At 39.6% G+C, this 25,621-nt stretch overlaps 1 protein-coding gene across 8 annotated transcripts in view; it reads left to right on the top strand.

Annotated features, from left to right (window-relative positions):
• Positions 1-25,621, top strand: part of spidr (scaffold protein involved in DNA repair) — a 250,462-nt gene that overhangs the window by 6,137 nt on the left and 218,704 nt on the right. For all 8 annotated transcript variants that reach the window (XM_048595620.1, XM_048595614.1, XM_048595617.1 and 5 more), the window contains exons 2-4: positions 6,245-6,412; positions 11,964-12,033; positions 20,631-20,837. In XM_048595620.1, coding sequence (XP_048451577.1) covers positions 6,245-6,412; positions 11,964-12,033; positions 20,631-20,837 — 445 coding nt within the window. The remainder of the gene's footprint in view (positions 1-6,244; positions 6,413-11,963; positions 12,034-20,630; positions 20,838-25,621) is intronic.

Genomic DNA, 25,621 nt, shown 5'->3' with positions numbered 1-25,621 from the left:
TACATATGGGTTAACATGAGTGAGAAAATAAAAGGAATTAATACCAACAGACAGGGGAAAAGAGTTTTCGAGAAGATTAAGGGACTAAAATCCAATAAATTAATGGGACATGATGACCAAGTGGATAGAGAATTAGTCAGTGTACAACAAGCAGTGTGTGCAGAAACCAGGCATTTTAAAGTTGGCAGGTATTGTTAGGTAAGGAACAGAGGGATGAAATGACACCTCCAATTTGATCTTAATGAAACTCTGCTTTGAATTTAGAGTGAATATGCCTTTTTAATTTTGAAAGTGCCCAAATATTTACTTCTAAGGATATGAAGAATTTACTCAAGACAGGTTTCCTCAGGTTAAAACAAAAAAGAAGCTGAGTTTTTACTTTGTTTTAATTCACTCGTTGGATATCGGTGTCACTGGCTCGGGCTGACGGCTTTCCTGGAAACCACTCTTGCTCTAGAAATAGCCGCTTACCTAGCCAATCGCTCAATACAGCCGTTACACTGCCATCTACCCAGTAATATGCAAAATTGACCAGCTATGTCCTGTCTGTGAAAAATAGGTTAAATCCAACCTAGTCAATTAATGCCTGTTGTCAGTCATCAGAAAAGTAATGTAAGTTGTTTTTTTTAATAAGCACATCAAGCAGCATTTACATATTTACAGCTTGTCATTAGCACTGCGTTGGATTCTGCTGGGTCCACTCAGCTTTTGACCTCATTAGAGCCTTCATCCAAATATGGACACAAGCTAAATTCAAGAAGGGACTGTCCTTCCATTAAGGCAGGATTTGACCAAATGGGACATCAAAGACACTTAATAAAACTGGAATCAATGGGAACCGAAGGGCAAACACTGTACTAGCTGGAGTCACATCTTGCACAAAGGAAGATGGTTTTGGTTGTTGGATGCCAATCATTTCAGTCACAGGGCAACGCTGCAGGATTTTCTCAGGTTCTAGACTATCCATTTTGAGCTACTTCATCAATGATCTTCCCTCCATCATAAGGTCAGAAATGGGATGTTCACTGATGATTGCACAATTTTCAGCACCATGCACAATGCCTTAGATAATCAAGCAGTCCATATCCAATTGCAGCAATGATGTAGAGGTGCCAGTGTTAGACTGGGGTGAATAAAGTCAGAAGTCACACGACACAAGCTTTTGGAGCGCTGCTCCTTTGTCGGGTGAAGTGGAGGGAAGCGCACATACACTGAATTTATAAGTGGAGAGATATATGCAAGATAACGCCAGGTAATTAAGAGTGTCAAAAGGTAGTGCAAATGGTGTGAGAGGAGTGTCAACAGGCTTTAATAACAAGTTTTTGCAGGTGATCAAGAGTGTCAAACGGTGTGAGTAAAGTGTGAACAGTTGAATAGCAAATGAAGGGATGACCTATGAACCGATATGTTAAGGCAGAGAGATAATTACAAAAGTCAAAAATAAGATGGTGCTAGAGACAAACCAAATGGCTGGAATAACATGATAGGTATAAGAGTCTCATGACGAGGGTCTAACCAAAGTAACAAGTAATTCAAAACTAATTAAGGTATAGAGTGATGATGATAAGTTATTAAGGTGATGGTGTCAAAACAGAACAGTAAGGAAGATTTTGCAAACAGAACAATATGGTGGGGTTACATATAGCACGACATGAACTCAAGAACACCGTTAAGGCCATTTTCGTGGGTACGGAACTTGGCTATCAGTTTCTGCTCAGTGATTCTGCATTGTTATGTATCTCGAAGGCCGCTTTGGAGAATGCTTACCTGAAGATAAGAGGCCGAATGTCCTTTACTACTGAAGTGTTCCCCGACTGGGAGGGAACACTCCTGCCTGGCCGTTGTTCAGCGGAATCCGTTCATCCGTTGTCGTAGCATCTGCATGGTCTTGCTGATATACCATGCCTTGGGGCATCCTTTCCTGCAGCGTATGAGGTAGATAACATTTGCCAAGTCACATGAGTACCCACTGTATATGTGGTGAGTGGCGTTCCCATGTGTGATGGTAGTATCGATGTCAATGATCGATGGCATGTCTTGCAGAGGTTTCTGTGGTAGGGTTGTCTGGTGTTGTGGTCGCTGTTCTCCTGAAGGCTGGGTAGTTTGCTGCAAATAATGGTCTCTTTGAAGTTTGGTGGTTGTTTGAAGGCAAGAAATGGAAGCATAGAGATGGCCTTGGGCGAGACGTTCATTGTCATTGATGACATGTTGAAGGCTGCGAAGCACATAGCGTAGTTTCTTCGCTCCGGCGAAGTACTGGATGATGAAAGGTACCCTCTCAGTCATGTCCTGTGCCCGTCTTCTGAGGAGGTCTTTGTGGTTGCTCCTGGTGGCACATTGGAACTGGCGATTGATGAGTTGAGCATCGTATCCTGTTCTTATGAGGGCATCTTTCAGCATCTGTAGGTGTCCGTCGCATTCTTCTTCGTTTGAGCACGTCCTGTGTGTACGCAGGGCTTTTTTTCGTAGGGGATGGCTTCTTTTAACGTGTTTAGAGTGGTGGCTAGAGATGTGAAGCATCGTGAGGTTATCCATGGGCTTGCGGTAATGTGAAGTACTGAGGTGTCCATCCTTGGTGGAGATGCATGTATCCAAGAATGAGACTGATTCTAAAGAGTAGTCCATGGTAGGTTTGATGGTGGGATGAAACTCCTTGATATCGTTATGTAGTCGTTTCAGTGATTCTTTGCCGTGAGTCCAAAGGAAGAAAATGTTGTTGTTGCATCTGGTGTATAGTGTTGGTTGGAGGTCATGTGCAGCGAAGAAGTCTTGCTCGACCTTGTGCATGAACATGTTGGCGTATTGAGGTGCAAATTTGGGCCCCATGGCTGTTCCGGATGAAGTGCTGGTTGTCGAAGATGAAGACATTGTGGTCAAGGAAGATCGAGAAGCAGATGAGTTGTAGGTTGGTGCCTGGAAACTGGCAGTTGTTGGTGTTGAGTGCTGAGGCTGTTACAGCGATGCTGTTGTTGTGGGGGATGTTGGTGTAGAGTGCTGAAATGTCCATTGTGACAAGGAATTTTCCTGGTTCGACTGGCCCATGGGTGGTGAGTTTATGTAAGAGCTCTGTAGTGTCGTGAGAGAAGCTGGGGGTTCCTTGTACAATGGTTTGTATAGCATCACGGACCAGTCGAACCAGGAACATTCCTCGTCACAATGGACATTTTGACACTCTACACCAGGATCCTGTAACAGCTTCAGTGTTCAACACCTACAACTGCCAATTTCCAGACGCCATTCTACAACTCATCTGCTTCATCCTTGACCACGTCTTCACCTTCAACAACCAACATCTCATCCAGACACATGGAGCAGCCATAGGGACCAAATTTGCACCCCAATACGCCACCATGTTCATGCACAAGTTCAAGCAAGACCTCTTCGCTGCGCATGACCTCTAACCAATGATATACACCAGATGCATCGACAATAGCTTCGTTCTTTGGACTCCTAGCAAAGAATCACTATAACGACTACACAACGATATCACAAAGTTTCATCCCACCATCAGACTTTCCATGGACGACTCTTCAGAACCAGTCTCATTCTTAAACACACACATCTCCATCAAGGATGGACATCTCACTATTTCACTCTACCGCAAGCCCATGGATAATCTCACGATGCTTCACTTCCGTAGCTTCCACTTTAAACATGTTAAAGGAGCCATCCGCTGTGGAAAAGCCTTGCATATACACAGGATGTGCTCAGACGAGGAGGAACTCGGTGGATGCCTACAGATGCTGAAAGATTCCCTGATAAGAACGAGATACAATGCTCAACTCATCAGTCGCCAGTTCCAACATGTCACGGTGAGAATCATAGAGACCGCCTCAGAAGACAGACATGGGATATGACTGAGAGAGTACCCTTTGTTGTCCAGTACTTCCCCAGAGCGGAGAAACTACGCTATGTTCTTTGCAGTCTCCAACATGTCATTGATGACAATGAATGTCTCGCCAAGGCCATCTCTATGCTTCCATTTCTTGCCTTCAAGCAACCGCCAAACCTCAAAGAGACCATTATTTGCAGCAAACTACCCAGCCTTCAGGAGAACAGCGACCGCAACACCAGACAACACCGCCACGGCAATCTCTGCAAGACATGCCAGATCATCGACATGGGTATTACCATCACACATGGGAATGCCACTCACCACGTATACAGTGGGTACTCATGTGACTCGGCCAATGTTATCTACCTCATAAGCTGCAGGAAAGGATACCTGAGGCATGGTATATTGGCAAGTCCATGCAGACACTATGGCAATCGATGAACGGACACCACTCGACAACAGCCAGGCAGCAGTGTTCCCTCCCAGTCGAGGAACAATTCAGTGGCAAAGGACCTTCAGCCTTTGATCCTTGGGAAAGTGTCCTCCAAGGCAGCCTTTGAGATCATAACAATGCAGAATTGCTAAGCAGAAACTGTTAGCCAAGTTCTGTATCCATGAAAACGACCTCAACTGTGATCTTGAGTTCATGTCGCACTATATGTAACCCCACCATATTGTTCTGTGTTTGCAAAATCTTCCTTCCTATTGTGATTTGACACTATTACCTTGATAATTTATGATCATCACTCTATACCTTAATGAGTTTGTACAGTTTTGGATTATTTGATATTTTGGTTTGCCCCTCGTCATGAGACTCTTATACCTATCATGTTATTCCAGCCATTTGGTTTGTTGCTAGCACCATCTTATTTTTCACTCGGAAACATTAGGAACTGCAGATGCTGGAGTCAGCATCTTATTTTTGATTTTTTGTAATTATCTCTCTGCCTTAATATATCGGATCATAGGTCATCCCTTCATTTGCTATTCAACTGTTCACACTTTACTCACACCATTTGACACTTTTGATCACCTGCAAAGACATGTTATTAAAGCCTGTTGACACTCCTCTCACACCATTTGTACTACCTTTTGACACTCTTAATTACCTGGCGTTGTCTTGTAATTATCTCTCCACCTATAAATTCAGTACTTGTGTGCTTCCCTCCACTTCACCTGACAAAGGAGCAGCATTCCGAAAACTTGTGATTTCAAATAAACCTGTTGGACTATAACCTGGTGTCTTTATTGATTTCTGACAATTGCAGCAAGTCCTTGATAACAGTCAAGCACAGTTGTTAAGTGGCTGGTAACATTTGTATTACATAAATTCCAGACAGTGAACATCTGCAACATGAGTGAATTGAATCAATGCCCTTTGTTTAATGGCATGACCTGAATCCCCTAATATCAACATCATTGGGGGTATCATTGACCAGAAACTGAACTGGCCATGGCATATAAATATTGTGCTACAAAAGCAGTTCAGAAATTGGGATTTCTGTGGCAAATAACTCCATCCTGACTCCTCAAAATCTGTCAGTAAAGTGTAATCCAGGATTGTGATGGATTACTCTGAATTTTCCTGGATGAATGTTGCTCCAATGGCACTTAAGAAGCTCAAGACTATTCATGACAAATCAACCTGCTTGATTGACAGCCGATCAAACACCTTCAGCATTCATGTCCTCCACCACTGATGCACAATGACATAAGTATGCACCATTTACAGGACGCACTGCAGCTGCTTACCAATGCTGTTTAGACAGCACCTTCCAAATCCATGTTGAAGAACCAGGGCGGCAGATACATGGAACACCAACATTTGACAGTTCACCTTGAAGTCCCTCATGATCCTGAATTAGAAATATAATCACTGTTCCTTTAGTGTCGCTGGGTCAAAATCCTGGAACTTCTTCCTATTGGTTCATTCTACACCAAATGGACTGCAGTGGTTCAGGAAGGTGTTCTGAAGGGCAGCTAGGGATGGGCAATAAATATTGGCCCAGCCAGAAACACCCACATTCAATGAAGGAACAATTCAGTTATTTGAGAATGGAAATCAAAGTGTACTTTCACGTTTAAAATCTAAATCTAAATTTAGATCTAACCAATCCAGTGAAATAAACCTTTGTGTATTTTTGGTTGGATAGTCACACCACTTGATGCTCAGGATTCATAGCATTCTACTTCACAAATGAAAGATTGAAGTTGTGAATAGTGCAGCACCTCTAATTTCCATCCAGTTTCTAACCTGTACCAAAGGATAGAAAAAAGAAGGTTGGAGAATTCATTTTTAAGATGCATATACCGATTCTATTGTGACACATCTGGTGGGAAAAGTAAATCAAATTGACATGCATAACATTTCTTTGTCTTGATAATCTGATGTATTTGTCTGATTTTCAGCGGAAAAGGACTACTGGAATGGTGCAGAGATTCTTATTTTTGAGTGATGTTCAGGATGTGGAGGCAACCTGCAAGAAAGCAAGTAGTCTTGCTAAGAAATTTACACCTTCAATTGCAAAATCGTGGAATCAGTGTGGCGAAGGTTTTCAAGAAGTTCCATCAATGGAAGTAAGATAATGTAGCAGTTTTAAATCTGTCATATTGTTGCTTATCGAGAGTTCAATTTTGCATACTTTTAGCATAGGTACTGCATGAGGTGAAAGAGCAAATGAGAGAATAATTTGAGGGAACTGTGTTGGCTTTGGGAGAAGTAGGAACAGAATTTCATGGAGGAATTTAGAGACAGGTGGTCGACTTTAGGATGGGGAAGGGCAACAAGAAGCTGCTGGTGGAGCTTTTAGATCCTTAGCTTATTTTACTTTCTTCTGTACTGGCAATGCCTGAGACCCTAGAAGTAACTAGATTATTTTTTAACTGCATAGAATTATTAAATAAATCAAATCTCAAATTGAATAACTTTTTCCTTAGCTCAACTCATTTTCTCCAAATTAGTGAACTTGTGCAGGTCCCAATTATATCAGTCTTTTCGATCGAAAATGGTGAAAATGTTCTGACTCGCATCCCCCACCCCAGAACCACTTATTTTCCATTGCATAATTGATGAAGTGAGTGCTGCTTGCTATTTGTAAGCCTGATGATGTGAACTTAATTCACCATAGTTCAGATTTCTATTCATCTTTCCAGTCTCCATTTGTCCCTTACTATCATGAACTACTGTGCTTTTCTGACTCGCGGATTGTTGCTTTACTGACATCTATACAAGCCCCCTATTCTCCCACAACTACTTAAATCATTATTTCCTGCACTCTTTAGAAGCCCCTTTTCTTTATCCTATTTTTTTTATAAACGTTTCATCTGCTCTGATGATACCTTTCATATCAGAGCTTCCAAAGTATTTTGCTTTTTCGTCAGCCAGTGACTCCACTCTATCTTGATAGGCAAAGTTCTTAAATCAAGATCCATTCTATTTGGATAAGACTCTTAATGAGGCTCATTCTATTTTTAATACTTCATTCTTTCCCTTTCCACAATAAAGTTCATATTTCCTTTTGACTTAAGAAATAAGAGCAGAAGTTGGTAGTCATTGCCATTCAATAAGGCTAATTTGATTGTGTTCCAAATACCACATTCCCAATTCTCCTGGATAAACTGTGATTTTCTTGCCTAACAAGGATCTACCTCCATCTCAAAATATTTAATGCCCTTACTTTCTGAGGGAGAGAGTTCCAAAGTGTGTCAACCTTATGAAAGAAAATAAAATCCTCTCATCTCTGTCCTGAAAGGGTTAACCCCTAATTGTAAAACAATTTTTCCCAGTTCTGGACTCCCCGACAAGAGTAAACGTCCTTTCCTTGTGCACTTTCCCAAGACTATTCAGCCTACAAAACTCAATCAACTCAACCTTTGCTGTTCTGAAGTTGAGTGAAACCAAGCATAAGTGACTCTGTTCTTGTAAGAGAACTCACTCATTCAGGTATCAACCTTGTACACCTTGCACCACCTCCAATTCATTTATGTCCTTCATCCACTTAATTGATATAAATTGGAGAAAGTTGAAGGCCCAATGCGAAAACCTTTTTGCAGTCTGTTTCTGGCTGCCAGCCAATCTTCAACTCATGCTAGTATGTTGCCTGCTATAACAACTACTTTGTGCAATAACATTTTATGTGGAACCCTGTCAAATGCCTTCTGGAAATCCGAGTACATTACAGCTACCCTTTCTCTGCACCCAAGAAATTGTTACCTGCTATTTGCATTTCCAACCATGTCTTCCTCTTTTTGGCTTCTAAGGGTATGATTGTTAATGTCATACTTCCATTTGCTTGCTTTCTTTACCGGGCTCTTTTTGAGCTGAAGTGGTACAACATTTGTCTGTTCACCTTTTCCTACACAACTGAACAAGGCCCCAGATGCTTCTTTCATGTGAGACAATGAGTTATCTGAACTTCCTCCAATCTACTGTACCTGGGTGATGAATATCAGTTAGATAACCACTTTGTTGAATATCTCCATTCTAACTGCAAGTGTGACCCAAAACTCCCTGTTGTTTGGCAGTTTAGTTCCCTGACCAACTTTTAGTTTGACTTCCTTGTTTTTACCAGATATATTGTTTCAATGAAATGCAGCATGATCTTGAAAAGATATCTTTCACTGGGTACTTTGAAACTGCCTGACCTTAATATTCACTTTAATAATTTGTGATCATAAATTAAACTTCTTGGTATCTCAGCAGGAAATGTAGGGTTGTTAAGAAGGCGTACGGTGTGTTAGGTTTTATTGGTAGAGGGATTGAGTTTCGGAGCCATGAGGTCATGTTGCAGCTGTACAAAACTCTGGTGCGGCCGCACTTGGAGTATTGCGTACAGTTCTGGTTGCCGCATTATAGGAAGGATGTGGAAGCATTGGAAAGGGTGCAGAGGAGGTTTGCCAGGATGTTGCCTGGTATGGAGGGAAGGTCTTATGAGGAAAGGCTGAGGGACTTGAGGCTGTTTTCTTTAGAGAGAAGAAGGTTAAGAGGTGACTTAATAGAGACATACAAGATGATCAGAGGATTAGATAGGGTGGACAGTGAGAGCCTTTTTCCTCGGATGGTGATGGCCAGCATGAGGGGACATAGCTTTAAATTGAGGGGTGATAGATATAGGACAGATGTCAGAAGTAGGTTCTTTACTCGGAGAGTAGTAAGGGCGTGGAATGCCCTGCCTGCAACAGTAGTTTACTCGCCAAGTTTAAGGGCATTTAAATGGTCATTGGATAAACATATGAATGATAATGGAATAGTGTAGGTTAGACAGGCTTCAGATTGGTTTCACAGGTCGGCGCAACATCGAGGGCCAAAGAGCCTGTACTGCGCTGTAATGTTCTATGTTCTATGTTCACACACGTGCACACGGACACTTATCTCTTGGATTAGGAACCATTCATAAATACACTGTGCCCATGGAGTAGTGTGCACCACTGACCTTTTGTTTTCTCCCAAACAAGCCTGATTTCCCTGTTTTAACTTTTACCTTTCATAGAGGTTGCATCTATTGCTAAAAGAACAGTCTTTCACTTTCTAGATTATGCTTTTTATTGTTGCTTCATCTATGTAACCAGATCATTCTTTCCTCTTAAACACTTCACCATTACTCCTACTTTGAGCTTCTTCGACACTACACTGTAGGCTGCACATCCCAAAGACTGGCAGTTTGTATCAAACAGCATGTTGCTTTGATTATTTGTAACAAGAAAGAGACTGATCTCGCCAACCAGTCCACGTTTACAAAACTCAAAACTTAGTATTCAGCAATAGATGTGATTCTGCAATCGGATATTTTCTGAATATTTGAAGAATTATGCTCATGCCCAATTTAGGATTATCAAGTCATGTTATTATCAGTCAACAAGGCATATGGCATGCTTGCCTTCATTGGCCAGGGCATTGAGTTTAAAAAATTGGCAGGTAATGGTGCAGTTTTATAGAACCTTAGTTAGGCCGCATTTGGATTATTGTGTTCAATTCTGGTCGCCACACTACCAGAAGAACGTGGTGGCTTTGGAGAGGGTATAGAAAAGATTTACCAGGATGTTGCCTGGTATAGTGGGCATTAGCTATGAGGAGAGGTTGGAGAAACTTGGTTTGTTCTCACTGGAATGATGGAGGTTGAGGGGCGACCTGCTAGAGGTCTACAAGCTTATGAAAGGCATGAACAGACTGGACAGTCAGAAACTTTTTCCCAGGGTGGAAGAGTCATTTACCAGGGGCCATAGGTTTAAGGTGCGAGGGGCAAGGTTTAGAGGTGATGTACGAGGCAAGTTTTTTTACACAGAGGTTGGTGGGTGCCTGGAAGTCGCTGCCGGAGGAGATAGTGGAAGCAGATACCATAGTGACTTTTAAAGGGCGTTTTGACAAATAAATGAATAGGATGGGACTAGAGGGATACAGTCCCCGGAAGGGTAGGGGGTTTTAGTTGTGACGGGCAGCATGTCGGTGCAGGCTTGGAGGGCCGAAGGGCCTGTTCCTTGGCTGTAATTTTCTTTTTTTTATTTGCACTGGAAGCAACATGTATTAATGCACGGGGCCCTGTACTGTTTGCAGAAGAAAAAATATGTACACATATTGTGCCTGTTTCAATGCAACAGAATAAGTGACAGCCATTCTCTGGTTCTTCTCTCAGGGCAATTCTTTGATCAATTAGAGTCGAGTTGCCTGGCTTAACATTTAAATGAATCTTTGCAATTAGCTGTTCAATCATCACTGACTGATGTTTTGGTTTTCACCAGAGGCACTAGCCTGTCAATCAAAATCCGCTCTCATACAGTCAGAATGTTGTTTCCCTTTATGTTGGTACTCTGGCAGGATGTGATTGGTGGTGTCCCATAAGGATCTGTGCTATGGCCTCAAATATTCACATTATTTATTGACGACTTGGATAATGGCATAGAAAGTCGTATGTCTGAATTTGCTGACACAAAGCTGGGGGAAATGTAGATTATAGCATAAAGTTACCGAGGGATACTGATATTAAGTGAATGGGCAAAACTGTGGCAGTTGGAGTTCAGTTTGAGCTCGTTGGACTGAAAAAGGATAAATCAGGTTACTTTCTAGATGGTATGAAGTTAAATGTCTAAATGGATGTCCAAAGAGACTAGGGGATTCAGATGCATAGATCTTTAAAATGCCACAACAAGTGCAGAAGATAATCAAGAAGGCCAATGGAGTGCAGGTGTTTATAACTGGGGGACTGGAGTACAAGGAGACAGAAATTAGGCTGCAGTTATACAAATCCCTGTTTAGACCCCACTTGGGGAACTGAGAGCAGATCTGGGCACTGCACGTTATGAAGGATATATTTTTCTTGGAGGGAATACAGTATAGGCTTACAAGAATGATATCTGGACTTCAGGGATTAAGTTATAAGGAGAAATTATACAAATTAGGCCTGTTTTCTCTAGATTTTAGAAAGTTAAAGGGTAATGTGATTAAAGTCTTCAAGATATTAACAGGAAAAGATGGGATAAAAATAAAGTATTTGCAGTGATAGGTGATTCTAGAACTAGGGACGTAGTCTGAAAATTAGGGCCAGGTGTTCATGAGAGATGTAGGAAGCATATCTACATACAAAGGGTGATAGAGCTTGAAACTCTTCAACAAATATCAGTTGTTGCTTGATTGAAGTTAGTTTTAAACTTGAGATAGATAAATTTTTGTTAAGCAAAAGTATTAAGGGATATGGGCCAAAGGAATGTATATGGAGTGAGGCCACAAATCAACCATGATCTCATTGAATAGTAGAACAGGCTCAAGTATCTGAATGGCCTACTCCTGTTCCTATGTTCCTATTTTTTGTAAATTATCCTGATGAGTGCAAGAGGAAAATCTTTGGCACAATTTGTCTTTTCTCAGAAATACTCAAGTTTTAATAATGCTTTTAAAAAATAACTATTTCCATGCAGAACTTTTGTATTGTGTGTTATATAATGTTATCATTAGATTGAGCGTCTCCAATCACAAACCCACTATAAAGGGAATCGTTTGACCAAAACAATTTTAACATTACTTTTCTAATGGCAGTAATTGCATATGCCCGACAGTTGTTTTGTTTAGTTTTATTCTACATTGTGTTGCTCAATTTTCTCAGATGTTTCATTTTTCTTATAATTTTTGTTTTAACAGGGTAACAAGTCTACTGGAGAAGAGGAAATGGTTGTATGTGGCCTCACATCTTTACTTCATTCTGACAGAGGTAGTTTGCCTTGTATTAGGTGCTTGCTGTACACCAACTTTCTCCTTTTCTGAAGTTGATAGCTATCATTAACAGTTACATTGCTCCAAGCAGCTTTCTAGCTCCCATTTGTAGATGTTTCCATGAATTCGGGCACCAACAGTGAATATGCTGTTTAACAGCACAAGGCAGCTATTAATCCTATTTACCACCTACTGCACTCCTCCATGTATTTGACCATGTTGAGCACCAATTGAGACATTGACGATAGCTAGGCCGCTGAATATATTCTGAGCCGACGATTTCAATGCCCATCACTAAGATTGGCTTGATATCACTATTACTTGACTGAACTGGTCAAATTCTGAAGGAATATCTGTCAGGCTGGGCCCACAATCCAAAATTCTGGAGACATAAGTTCAAATACTGCTGCTACCATTGGTCAATTTTAAGTTCAATTAATAAATAAAGAATTAAAAGCTAGCCTGAGTAACAGCAATCATGAAACTACTGGATTGTCGTTAAGTCCCTTGCCATTCTCTATTACCATTTAGGGAAAGAAATCTATTCTTGCCCAATCTGGCCAACATATGACTGACTATTAGATGCTCTCTGAAATAGCCCCCAGTAAGCCACTCATTTGTTCCAAATCTAACAGTAAAGTTGAAAAAAAGAAATGGGAAGATTGCCTGACATCAATTTAGGCACTGAAAACAATGGCATACTGTACCAAGTTGACCCTGCTCAAGATTCCTTTGCAAAATTAGGAGATTGATTCCACAAACAAACTAAGTAATAGCCTGATATAGTCATACTTTATAGCCAATATTCCAGACTCCTCATACATCATTTCTGGCCTGCTTGCTGCCAGGAGGTAGCAACATCGTGATATATAGTTGAGAAGGTAGTTTCCTAGGAAGGTACAGTAATATATGTTCAGGTGGAAGTTGCTCTGGGAGCATTATTCCTCAAGACTGATCCTGATCCCAGGAGGTCTCATGGCATCAGAGCAAACATGGGCAAAAAAAAACACCTACTGCAATCCTCCATGTTGAGCTCCAGTTGAGACATTGACGATAGCAATGCCACGGAATGAATTCCGAGCAAAAGATTTCAATGCCCATCTCTAAGCTTGGCTTGATATCACTATTACTTGACTGAACAGGTCAATTTCTGAAGGAATATCTGTCAGGCTGGGCCTGTGACAGGTGGTGAGGGAATCCAGAAAAGGTGAAGACCAACTTGACCTTGCCCTAGCCAATTTACAGATATATGTGATCACCAGATAACTTGCAAAGATGAAGTCCCATTTACACACTGGAGATGTTGACAATCACGTTGTGTTGCACTGTAATGGTGCTTAATGGGACAGGTTCAGAATTGATCTGTTCAAAACAGTCATCAGCAGAAGCAGAAATGTCTTCCATCTACAGTCTTTTACCTCATGGCCTAGCATGTGTGCTAAGTAGTGAAAGCAATGTATAGTAGAAGGAATAAGAACAAATTACTGGACCCAGAGAGTCTGGCAGCATCTGTGGAGAGAAAACAGTTAACTAAGTTTACAGTTCTGAAGAAGGGTCACTGGACTGTAAATGTTAGCTCGGTTTTCTGTCCACACATGCTGCCAGACCTGTTGACTTTCTCCAGAGATTTCTGTTTTTTGCTTTGGGTTTCTAGCATCTGCAGTTCTATGTTTTTTATCATGCACTATAAGGAGCTAAACGACCCACAGCTAATCAAAGTTCTGCAACTTGCTGCTTTCGATTATGAATGGTGATGGAAAGTTAATTGACTACAGGAGGTGCCTTTGCAATATTCCATCTCCACCACCTTCAATAATGGGTGAGCCCAATTTGTTTTTGCAAATGACTGTGATGAAGCATTTTCAACCATCATCAGTAAGAATAGACGATCCATTTCATCCTCTCCCAACACCATAGATGCTAGTCTTCACCCAATTTGATTGACTTCGTGCAGTATGAAGAAAGTACTGAAGGCACTGAATATGGCATAGGCTATGCCAGTGGTGCAACAATAGATTTGTGCTCCAAATCTAGCTGTGCCCAGAGCCAAGCTGTTAAATTATAGATTTAACACTGGCATCTTGCACAGCCCAGAAAAGTAAGAAATGCCAGAATTATTTTGCCTCGTCTCAGGCACCTCCTAGTGGTTGATTTTAAAAAAAGGTATTGGCCAAAATGCTAGAGCAGGCTATCTGTTCACCCCACCAGCTGCATATGGTGTTGTGGAATACAATCCAATCAGGGAAAAATGGAGCTATATTTAAAAAAAAAACAGGAACCTCACCTCCTCCTAAACACATATTGATGTAAATAAGTAAAACTAAAAGAAAATATCTTTTTGTTATAATACTCCACTCCTCATATCGGCCTTCTAAATTTTCTTTACTGTAAATAATTTCTACCCTGCAGGGAATATTACTAATTTTGGTGTATTTTCATAACATTTCAGAGGTCAATGCTCTTTTAACCCTGCTGACTATTACAGTAGTTCAATAGATTCATAGAAAATTCTGAAAATTGATGTTTCAGCAGCATATAAGATTGTGTGTTTACTGAGGCCTCTTCATGAATTGAGAGGCCTAAAATGCTGGGTTTTCAAAGGATGGAATAAAAATATTTGATATCTGACATCATTTGGATTTTACACTTTAGAATGACAACGATCATTCAAAGTGACTGTTTCTTTCTCTGTTCCTTCACTCATTTAAGTTTCAGTTCTCTGAAGAGGAACATGCAATTCATATGCTGAGAAACTTCCCCGTTTTCCTACCCTTTGGAAGTACTGGGCCCTGTTCTTTGAGGATCCAGCCTGGCAGCAAACATATTGTGCAATTTTGCAAAAGGTGATAAAGAGTGGTGATAACATTCTATGACAAATCCTCATCTCACGCTGTTTGAAAATTTTTACTTGTCTGATTTTGGTGCATGAATATTTCTTCCTTATTATAACTGTGAATGTGTTTTAAAAGTAATTCATTGGTTGTGTAGTCCTTTTAGACATCACAAGATTGAAAAAACTTATATAAAGCCTATTTTTCTTTGACTTGAAATCTTACTGTGGGCTTAATATGCACATACTCCTTTTTTTAAAACTTGTAATTGTTGTTTGAACACTTGGTCCATTAAGAATTGAAAAAGTAAGGAGTACATTGTCTGGCTGCATGAGCCTACTATACCACACAATAAAACCATAGCTGATCTGATCATGGCCTCAATTGACACTTGTTCAAGAATCTTCCTGTCTCTTCACTGCTCTTTGGAGTAAAGAATTCCCAAAATTCACTACTTTCACAAGAATATGTCCCTCCTTGGGTTCATGAATGAATTAGAGAAACTATTATTTGAAAAGGAACAATGGACAGGGTTGTGGGGAGAGGTAGAAAAAGGCTGTAAATGAAACGTTCATTCAGAGAGCTGCTGCAGACACACAATGGCCTGAATGGTCTCCTCATACTGTTTAAATTAAAAATTATGATCTCAGCTGGTGTTACAATCTTTGAATGCAAATGCCATTTCCCTCCCTTGTACCAGATTTGATTACAATTCTTTTGTATTGTATCCACTGTAGAATGACAGGTTTATTTGTATTGTAGAAGACAAACTTATTTGTTATATGTTAAACTTGTATGTTACTTTCAGTTTCTTGAGGATCCAGCATGGCAGCCAACTGTTGTTGGGATTCTGACCATTTGTCGCAATGTATTTTCTCATCAGCTGTCGTAAGTTTACTGTGTGTTCTGATGTAAGGCTTGAAAGAATTCCAGCATGAATCAAGCCAAGGGAACTTTCAACTCTTCCTTGGGTCTTGGAGATTCCACATCACTTTTAAATTTATACTTTTTCACTTTACTGTTCGTACAGATAAGACCAGATGTAAATTTCTTTCTGGTACATTGCTCATTTGTTAAAGAAAAGTAACAATAGAGAAAAAATTTACACTATCACAGAAATTTATCTTCAATTAAAATCTGTTCAAAACTATTCCAGTGTGAGTAGAACATTGAGTCAGTGAGCCCATGCTTAGTTTATAGGTTCAACTATATATCAGCTCCTTTTAAAAGTCTTTATGGGGAAGGCATACTTGAGTTTAGGAGTTTGTTTGCCCAGCATCTAAGAGATTGTAGCCTTTTGCCCAAAGATATCCAACAGTAATACTGAGACAGATAGTGAATGTACATATGAGCAAGAGTGGGCCATTTGGCCTTTTGAGCCTGCTCTACCATTCAGTAAGATCTTAGTTGATCTGATTTTAACTTCAACTCCATATTCCTGCATATCTCCAAATAATCTTTCATCCACTTGGTAATTAAGAATCTATCTGTCTCTTCTTTAACAATACTTAAAGAATCTGAATTCATTACCTTTTGAGGAAGAAAATTTCAAAGACTTACAACAGTCCGAGATGAAAAACGATTCCTCAACTGTTTTAAATGGGCACTCTTGTTTTTAAACAATGACCCTTAGTTCTAGATTCTCCCACAAGAGGAGACATGCTTTCAACATCCACCTGGTCAAATCCCTTCAGGATCTTGTGTTTCAATTAAGTGAGAGGATACAAGTTTAGCCTGTCTAGCCTTTCCTCATAAGGCAGTCATCTCAGACCTCTGCCATCTCTCACCTTTGAGATAATATGGTTCTTGTTCATTATTTCCCCCAAGAATTGACAATTTTGCAGTTTTCCACATTGTACTCCTTTTGCCAGATCTTTGCCCATCCACTTAATTATATCCCTTTGTAGTCTCCTTATGTCTTTTTCACAATTCATTTTCATACATTTCTTTGTGTCATCAGCAAATTTATCTATCACACCTTCGGTCCCTTCATCCAAATAATTTATATGAATTGTGAAGAGTTGATGCCTCAACACTGCCCCCCATGGCTCCCCACTTGTGAAATTCTACCAACTTGTTAAAGACCCACATTCCTACCCTGTACCTCCTGTTGGCAAGCCAGTCTTCAGTCCATACCGTATTGTTACCCCCTACACCATGTGCTTTTCTTTTCCATGATAACATTTGATATGGCAACTTGTCAAATGCCATTTGGACATCTAAACCCAATACATCCACAGATTTCCATTTCACGTTAGTTAACATAATTTCCCTTTCACAAAACCATGTTGGCTCTGCTTGATTATCTTGAAATTATCCAAGTGTTCTGTTATAACCTCTTGAATAATAGCTTCCAACATTTTCCCTATGACAAACACTAAGCTAACTGGTCTGTAGTTTCAGCTTTCTTCCTCTGTCTCTTTACAAGTAAAGAAGCTATAGCAGTAGCTATTTTCCAATCTAAAGGAACCTTACCCATATCTAATAAGTTTAGGAACATTAAAACTAATGCATCAATTGTTTCACTGGCAGCTCCTTTAAGACTCTAATTGTCAGGTAGATGCCAGTTTTGCAGTTTGACTGGAACAGCAGGGCTAGTGGCATAGCTAATTCTGCAGCATGTCTTCAGTACTGCTGCTAGAATTTTGTCAGAGCCCCTTAACCTTTGCAATATACCACATGGAGTGGATTGAATTGCTTCAAGACTATCCCTTTGTTGCTGGGACTTCAAGAGGACCAACTGAATCTTATTGGAATACTGCACATATGAACCAGGAGCAGGAGTAGGCCGTCTGGCCCTTCGGGCCTGCTCTGCTATTCCATTAGATCATGGCTGATCATTTCATGGCCACAGCTCCGCTCACCCACCCCCTTACCATAACCCTTAATTCCTTGAGGCGTTGCTGGACCCGAGGTGTTGATTCTGGTTTCTCACCATGGATGCTGCCAGGCCTGCTGAGCTTTTCCAGAAATTTCTGTTTCTGTTAGATCTAATTCGCTTGTTTATCTGCCACATTTCTTCCATAGCTTAGTGCATGCTCAATTTTCCATTTCAAAGAAAGTATTACTGCATGGAAGTAATAGGAGTATAGAAGTTGGGATGTCATGTTGTGGCTGTACAGGACATTGGTTAGGTCACTTCTGGAATACTGCCTTCAATTTTGGTCTCCCTGCTATAGGAAAGATATTGTGAAACTGAAAGGGTTCAGAAAAGATTTACAAGGATGTTGGCAGAGTTGGAGGGTTTGAGCTAAAGGAAGAGGCTGAATAGGCTAGGGCTATTTTCTCTGGAGCGACGGAGTCTAAGGGATGACCTTGTAGAAATTTAGAAAATCATGAGAAGCATGTATAGGGTGAATAGCCAAGGTCTTTTCCCCAAGGTGGGGGGGAGTACCAAACTGGAGGGCATAGGTTTAAGGTGAGGAGGGGAAAGATTTAAAAGGGACCTGAGGGTCAACTTTTTTCATGCAGATCGTATGCATGCATGGAATGAGTTGGCAGAGGAAGTGGTGGAGGCCGGTACAGTTACCATATTTAAAAGGCATCTGGATGGATATATGAATAGGATGTGTTTATCGGGATAGGGGCCAAATGCTGGCAAATGGAACTGGTAATTGCTGTTTGATTATAAAAATGGATCTTTGTGGAACAGATTCTTGAATAGTACTTGGCTTAATTCTAAACAATTGTCTATAATTAGACAAAATATCCTATTAGCTTGACTACTGGGACTCTATTCACCTTCAGTCTCAATTTCTTCCCCCTTATTATTTTCGACTCAGATTGTCACTTATTAACCAAAGGCACAATTTCTATATCATCTTATAAAGCTTTTTGCTTTACATTATTTTTGTTCGCCATTCTGTAGCCACCAAATCTTTCACCCTTGGCAATTGTCTGAAGGTAAACCAAATCTTTCACAATCTTGGTGTCAAATTTGTACCAGGGATCAGCTCCAACTATACTTTCACCACACTACTAAGGCTGCCTATTTCCATCTATGTTATATTACGTGGCTCTGCCATTGCCTCAGCTCAGCTGTTGTTAAAATGCTCATCTGTGCCTTTGTGATCTTTAGCCCTGACTATTCTAATTCACTCTTGGCCGGTTTCTCTCGGTTGAAACATGAAAGATTCAGAAGTATCTTGACAAGGTGCATGTGGAAGGGATGCTTCATCTTTTGGGAGAATATAGAAGCACTGTTTAAAAATAAAAGATCACCGAATTCAAGCAGAGATGCTGGTAATTCTTTTCGCTCGGGTTAAGAGACTTGGAAGTTTCTTAAAAAACGAAAGTACTGCCTTTGAATATTTTTAAGGCAGAGGTAAATAGATTCTTGAAAAATGACAATGGTTGTTGGGGCTGAGTGGGTGTGTAGATTAATCAGATCAACCATGATTTTATTGAATGGTGGAGTATACTTGAGTGGCCAAATGGCCTATGCCTGCTCCCAATTGTATGTTTATGTTTGTATTCTAACCACAAGGAGGATAGACTGAAGATCATCCAAATCTCAGCTTCTCATATCCTAAATTGCAGTAAGACCTTATCACCTTTTGCCTCCTGCTTCAGTGGCTTCTAGATAAACCATGTCTCAGTTTTAAAAATCTCATCCTCATTTTCAAATTCCCTTGATGTCCTCACCCCTTCCTAACTCTGTACTTTCTTCAGGCCACAACCTTCTGAGATATCTGCATTGCTTTAATTCTGGCCTTATGAGGCTCCACTATTAGTAACTTCTGACCAAAGACCTAAGCTATTGAATTCCTTAACTAACTCTGCGCAACTATTGACTTTTTGACCTAGTATTTAGTCATCTACCCTAAAATTTTCTAATGGTACTTGGTGTCAAATTGTGATTGAAAACCTTCCAGTGAAACATCTTGTGGCATTTTCCATGTTAAAGGTGCTAAATAAATTAAAAGAAAAGTGAGAGAAGTCAACATTGTTTTAGTCATTTAAACTGTTTTGTTCTTTCATTAATCTCTATATCCTCTGCTGCTTGCCTCTCTGCATGTATGTTCTTAGGTAAGCATCTTGTGCTAGCCCTTCCTGAGCTCCCTAGTCTAACTCATCTCTATGGTTGTTGCTGCATTGGTACCAGCTCAATTATGTTCGAGTTTGTTTTCCGGGGCAAGCTGTTTCAATTTGGGTACGTGTGTCCCAAAGCTTTAATCTTCTGTTCCGCATATTTTCAGTTTTGCAGTGATATTTTTTTCAACAAGACTCATCTCAAGCAAATTAGTCTAAGCTTGTAGTTTATCTCGGGGGTTATGGATTCAAGCATCACTCAACTGTGCTAGATTTGAGCACGTAATCTGGACTGCTGTTATAACATCAAGGAAATTTTTGGAAGTGCTATCTTTGGGTTGGATGTTCACTGGAATTCCCACTCAGCTATTCAAAGAGACGTAGGATCCATTCACAGAGGAGGAGGGTAGTTCCTTTAATTAATCCCCATCATCAAAACAGATTTATCTTGTTATTTATCTTGGCTGTGCACAATACAGTTACTGTGTTAGTTTACATAGCACCATGATTATAGCTCAAAAGCAGTTTATCGGTTCAGAACAATGGGATGTGAAAATAGGACCTAATAGATGCTATATACATGCAAGTATATTTTTAATTGTTGAATTTAAATATAATGCTATTTGTAATCTGAAAACTAAATATTTAAATAAACTGGCTGTTTGTCTATTATTGTGCAATGAGTATAACAAGATTATGAAATTTGCTTTTTTTTGTGTTTTTTTTGGTGCAGCAGATCCTGGCAATCAGAGGTCTGAGGAAATTGCAAAAATCATATGGAGTTCCAGTGACAGTGATTTATCAGATGGAGAGTTAATGATGAATAATTCAAGGGTTTTGAAGGAAAGAAGATCTGTCCTGAAAGGCCAAAGTACAGTGAATTCGTACCATAAATACATTTGCATGATTAATTCATTAACAGACAGCCAGTCTAGTGAAGGCAAGTAATTTTTCTGTTGTGGGCAAAGTAACCAATAGTCAACAAGATGACAAATTTCTGAGTAGCCAGGTATGCACTAAGGACTTTGAGATTTTATGTAGTCCAACCTTTTTAGGACAAACCTGGCAGGTTGCAATGGACGCAATTATATAGAAAATGGTGTTGAGTAGCGCCTATGTTTTCTGTAAAAGATTGAATTTTTAACCAGATTTTGATAATAGCTGTAAAGCTGTTCACATTGTGAAAGTATAAGGGATTCAGTCAGAGTTGTACAAAATAAGAGGCAAAATAGATAATTAATGCAAAATGGATTACCTGTTGGTCTCATTTCAACAAGATGACCTTGGTACTATAGCTCAGTGCACCAACATGGGGAGAAGTGCAACCAGAATACTTTATATACAAATTTGTCTCTTGTCTGATCTGCTGCAGAATGCTGCTTTGACTAATGAGCCTGTAGCTGCCACACACTGTGTGGCTGTACAGTCAAACTGTGCAAGAAGATACTGTTGAGGATACTCAAGTGCACTAAATCTGAGTGGTTCATGGTACTATCTCAGTTTGGCCTGCTTTCATTCTCTGCAATGCCATTGTGCTTACTGAATTGAAAGTTGTGAGAAACCGAGACATGCTGATTCATAAAAACCTGGAAAACCCAATCTAGAAAGCATTTCAAACGGTGCAGTCACTCTGATGAGCAGTGGGTGGAATTTTCCCACTTTGACTTGTTGAGAGAGATTCAAGGCACCTAATCTGACATGGCTCATAGTGACTTTTCTCTCAGTCTTCTTCTCTCTACCTAATTAGTTACTCAACTGAGCCCTTCAGTACCCTTGTACAGTCATGTGGCAAAAGAAAGAGACAGAAAACATGTATATGCACAAGAATACACTGCGACTGTTTGAAGTTGACAAGTTGACAGCCATTCCTGATTCATTTCGTGATTCAATCAAGTCAACCTCCCTAGTTTAAAATTTAAACAAAGCTTGGAAGTTAACTGTTAGTCATCACTAACTGGGAATTTTCCAATCACAGTGTCTGCACTAGTCTATTTGCCAGTCCTATTGAACAGAATAGATGTTGTTTTCCCTTGCATTGATATTTCTTGCAATTTATCTTGATAAGTGCAAAATTATAAGCTTTGAAAAAATGCCTTTTCAGAAGTACTCCTGTTTTAGTAATTCCGTTAAGAAAGTAACTATTTCATGCAGTGTTTTTGATATTGGGATTTTATATAAGATTATCATTTAGATTGAGTTTCTGCAATCACAAACCCATTTGAAAGGGAGTCCTTCAACCAAAACAATTTGAATGTCACTATTCTAATGGCAGTATTTGGATATGTCCAGCGATTGTTTTGTACCGATACAATGAAAAAATGAACAGGGCTCAGATTGTTATTCAGTAAAATTTATAATCTGTTAATTTCACTCAAATTAAGAAATTGCTGTTAAATGATACAACACAGCCATCTTTAGAAAAGAAAATTTGTATATATAGATTTAACTATGCTTAAATTCATTTTTTAGATGTTTGTGTAATTTTTTTGAAAATAGGTCTGGAATTTAATATTTTAATTTTTTTTAATATTTCCACATTAGTAGCTGTTTTTCAAACAATCAACACAATCCTATCATACAGTACAAATATTGGTTTTACTCTAAATTTGTACTGCAAATTGTCCTGATCAGTGCCAAGACAAAATGCTTTGATAAAGCCTTTTTTCAGCATTATGCAAATTGCAGTCAGTCAAAATCATGGCACTGAAACTTGTGGTGAACTACTCGTTGCATCTTGTCAATCTGCAAGAGACCCATTTAAGTCTGTGCTGTGCTTCTTATTAACCAGCCAATCTTGTACATATGCCAATATATTACCCCTACTCTTTTAGCCTTTGCTTCAGCAATAAATTTTGATATGACACTTTATCATATTACTTCTGGAAATCTGCAGCACATCTAGTATTTCCGCAGCATGTTATTTTCTCAAATAACTCCAGTGGATTGGTTTTACATGATTTCCCCTTCACAAAAGCATGCTGACTCCATCTCATTGCCATGAACTGATTTAAGTGTCCAGATGTAATTTTTTAAAAATAATACTTGTAACATTTTCCCTATGACAGATGTTAAACTATCTGTTTATCAATTCCTACTTTCTGTCTCTGTCCCTTTTCCAATAAAAGAGTTACATTTCCTATCTACCAATCTAATGAGACTTTCCCCAAATTCAGGGAGTTTGGGGGAAAATTAGAAGCCATGCATTAAGTATCTCACAAAGCTGCCAGCCTACAACTCCAATATGATTTATTCAGTTGTATCTCAGTGATTGTAATTTCCCTCAGTTCCTCCCTTGCTTCCATTTCTTGATTTATAGGCACTTCTGGGATGTTAGTTTATTGTCTGTAGTGAGGCCTAATGAAAAATATCTGTTCAGTTCATCTGCCATCTCCTTATTTTGCTTTGTTATTTCTATGGGACTGATCCTCATTTTGTTAACTTTTTTAAAAAATGGTTTATAGAAACTCGTTCTGCTTTTATGTTTCTGGTTAGCTTTCTCTTGTACTTTAATTTTTTAGTTTTTAATATTTCATCCAATCATTTGACCTGCCATTTACTGTTGCATAACTATGGGTTTTTTCTTTAAGATTGATACTGTCTTTTAGCTTTCTAATTAACCACTAGGGCTCCGTCCCTTAGAATTTTACTTTTCTTAGGTATGTATCTATTCCATTTATTCTGGAATATCCCCTTAAATGCCTGCCACTGCATCTCTATTGAGCTATACCTTAACCTGCTTTGCCTGTTCACTTAGGCAACTCTGCTGTCATGCCCTCATTTATTGTCCTTATTTAAATAGGAAATATCAGCCTTAAACTCACACCTTTCTTCTGAAAAATGAAAATAAAAATCATGATATGGTCACTGGTAAACAGGGCTGCTTTTGTTATGAAGTCATTAACTAATGCTGAATTGTTGCACAATTCCAGATCTAATTTTGCCTGCTCTCCAGTTGGCTCTTGTAAGGTGCTATTGTAGGAAACTATCATGAAAACTTCTTCTCTTAGATACCTTTGCTCATCTGAATTTTCAAGTCTACAAGTAGATTAAGACATATCGTGATCATTTCTGTGCCTTTGTGATGAGCTCCAATTAATAATCCTTTTTTGCTCCAATCTATATGTGGTTACTATTAAGGGACCTCTACACCACTTGCACAAGTGATTCCTACCATCATCATTTCTCACATCTACCTCAAACTATTACCGCATCCTGATTTCCTCAATTTAGGTATTCCTTTCTATTGTGCTAATATCATAATTAAAGCTACTTCTCCACCTTATCTTGATTTCTGTCCTTCCTACATGTCCTGTACACTTCAATGCTCCGATGTATAGGTGAAGAGACAGTTAATGTTGAGGAAGCGGAGAGGCTGCAGAAGGACTTGGACAGGCTAGGAGAGTCGGCAAAGAACTGGCAGATGGAATACAATGTCGGAAAGTATGAGGTTATGCACTTTGATAGGAAAAACAGAGGCATTGACTATTTTCTAAATGGGGAGAAGTGTCAGAAATCTGAAGCACAAAGGGACTTTGGAGTCCTAATTCAGGATTTTCTTAAGGTTAATATGTAGTTCATTTGTCAGTTAGGAAGGCAAATGTCATGTTAGCGTTCATTTAAAGAAGATCACTGAGGCTGTATAAGGCTCTGGTCACACCACATTTTGAATATTGTGAACAGTTTTGGACCCCATATCTAAGGAAGGATGTGCTGGGGTTGGAGAGGGTCCAGAGGAAGTTTACACAAATGATCCTGGGAGGAGTAGTTGAGGTCCCTGAGTCTGTACATGATGGAGTTTAGAAGGATAAGGGGGAATCTGATTGCAACTTACAGAATACTGAGAGGCCTGCATAGAGAGGATGTGGAGAAAATGTTTCCGCTAGTATGAGAGACTAGGACCCGAGGGCTTAGCCTCAGAGTGAAGGGTTAGCCCTTTAGAACTGACGTAAGGAGGAATATCTTCAGCCAGAGGGTGGTTAATCTGTGGAATTCATTGCTGCAGAGGGCTGTGGAGGCCAAGTGTTGTTGATGCTATGAATTTAAGAAATTATTTTTGTCCTGGATTTTTTTTTTTGAAGAGAGGTTGTAAGGCAGAGGTAAAGGGGAACCTACGAAAAACCACTAGAGTAAACAGCTTGGGAGGCCTTGTTTTTTTTAAAAAAACAGCCTGAATGGGTGTGGCCATCTCTTATTGATAGGATTTCTGGGTTTTTAGGTTTAGCTTTAAGCAGAACCTATTGGGGTCTCAACAGAGTTGGAAGCTTCAGTGAATGTCTCCTGGCTGCTACTGCCTCTGAATTTTCTCTTGATGTTTATTATGGGAGAACTGCATGTGAGCATCAGTGTCTGAATTTTCCTTTTTGCCAAGGAGTGTGGATGTGGAATGTTACTATATTGGAGCAGTTAATTAGTCACAGTTACTGTATCTGTTATTCTGCTAAGTTTTCCGTAGAGTTAAGTTATTCTAAATTCCTCTTTCTTTGGTTGTGTTTTAACTATGGTGTTTAAACAAATTATGTTTTGCTTAACATCAAGTAGTTTGACCAATCGCATTACATCTGGAAAAGGCACTTCACATTTGCCTTTTAAAAATAAGGAGTAGTTAAGGTCTCAGCTACCTTCTTAAAATATTTTGAGCGGGGTCTGTCTGGTCCATTGAGTGTATTTAAGACAGAGATAGATAGGTTCTTAATTGGTAAGGGAATCAAGGGTTATGAAGGAGAA

The sequence above is a fragment of the Rhincodon typus genome, chromosome 4, assembly GCF_021869965.1.
Source record: "Rhincodon typus isolate 14 chromosome 4, sRhiTyp1.1, whole genome shotgun sequence".
NCBI classification, from domain to species: Eukaryota; Metazoa; Chordata; class Chondrichthyes; order Orectolobiformes; family Rhincodontidae; genus Rhincodon; species Rhincodon typus.
The sequence above is the reverse complement of the archived record's forward strand: the minus strand, read 5'-3'. Positions and strand labels throughout refer to the sequence as shown.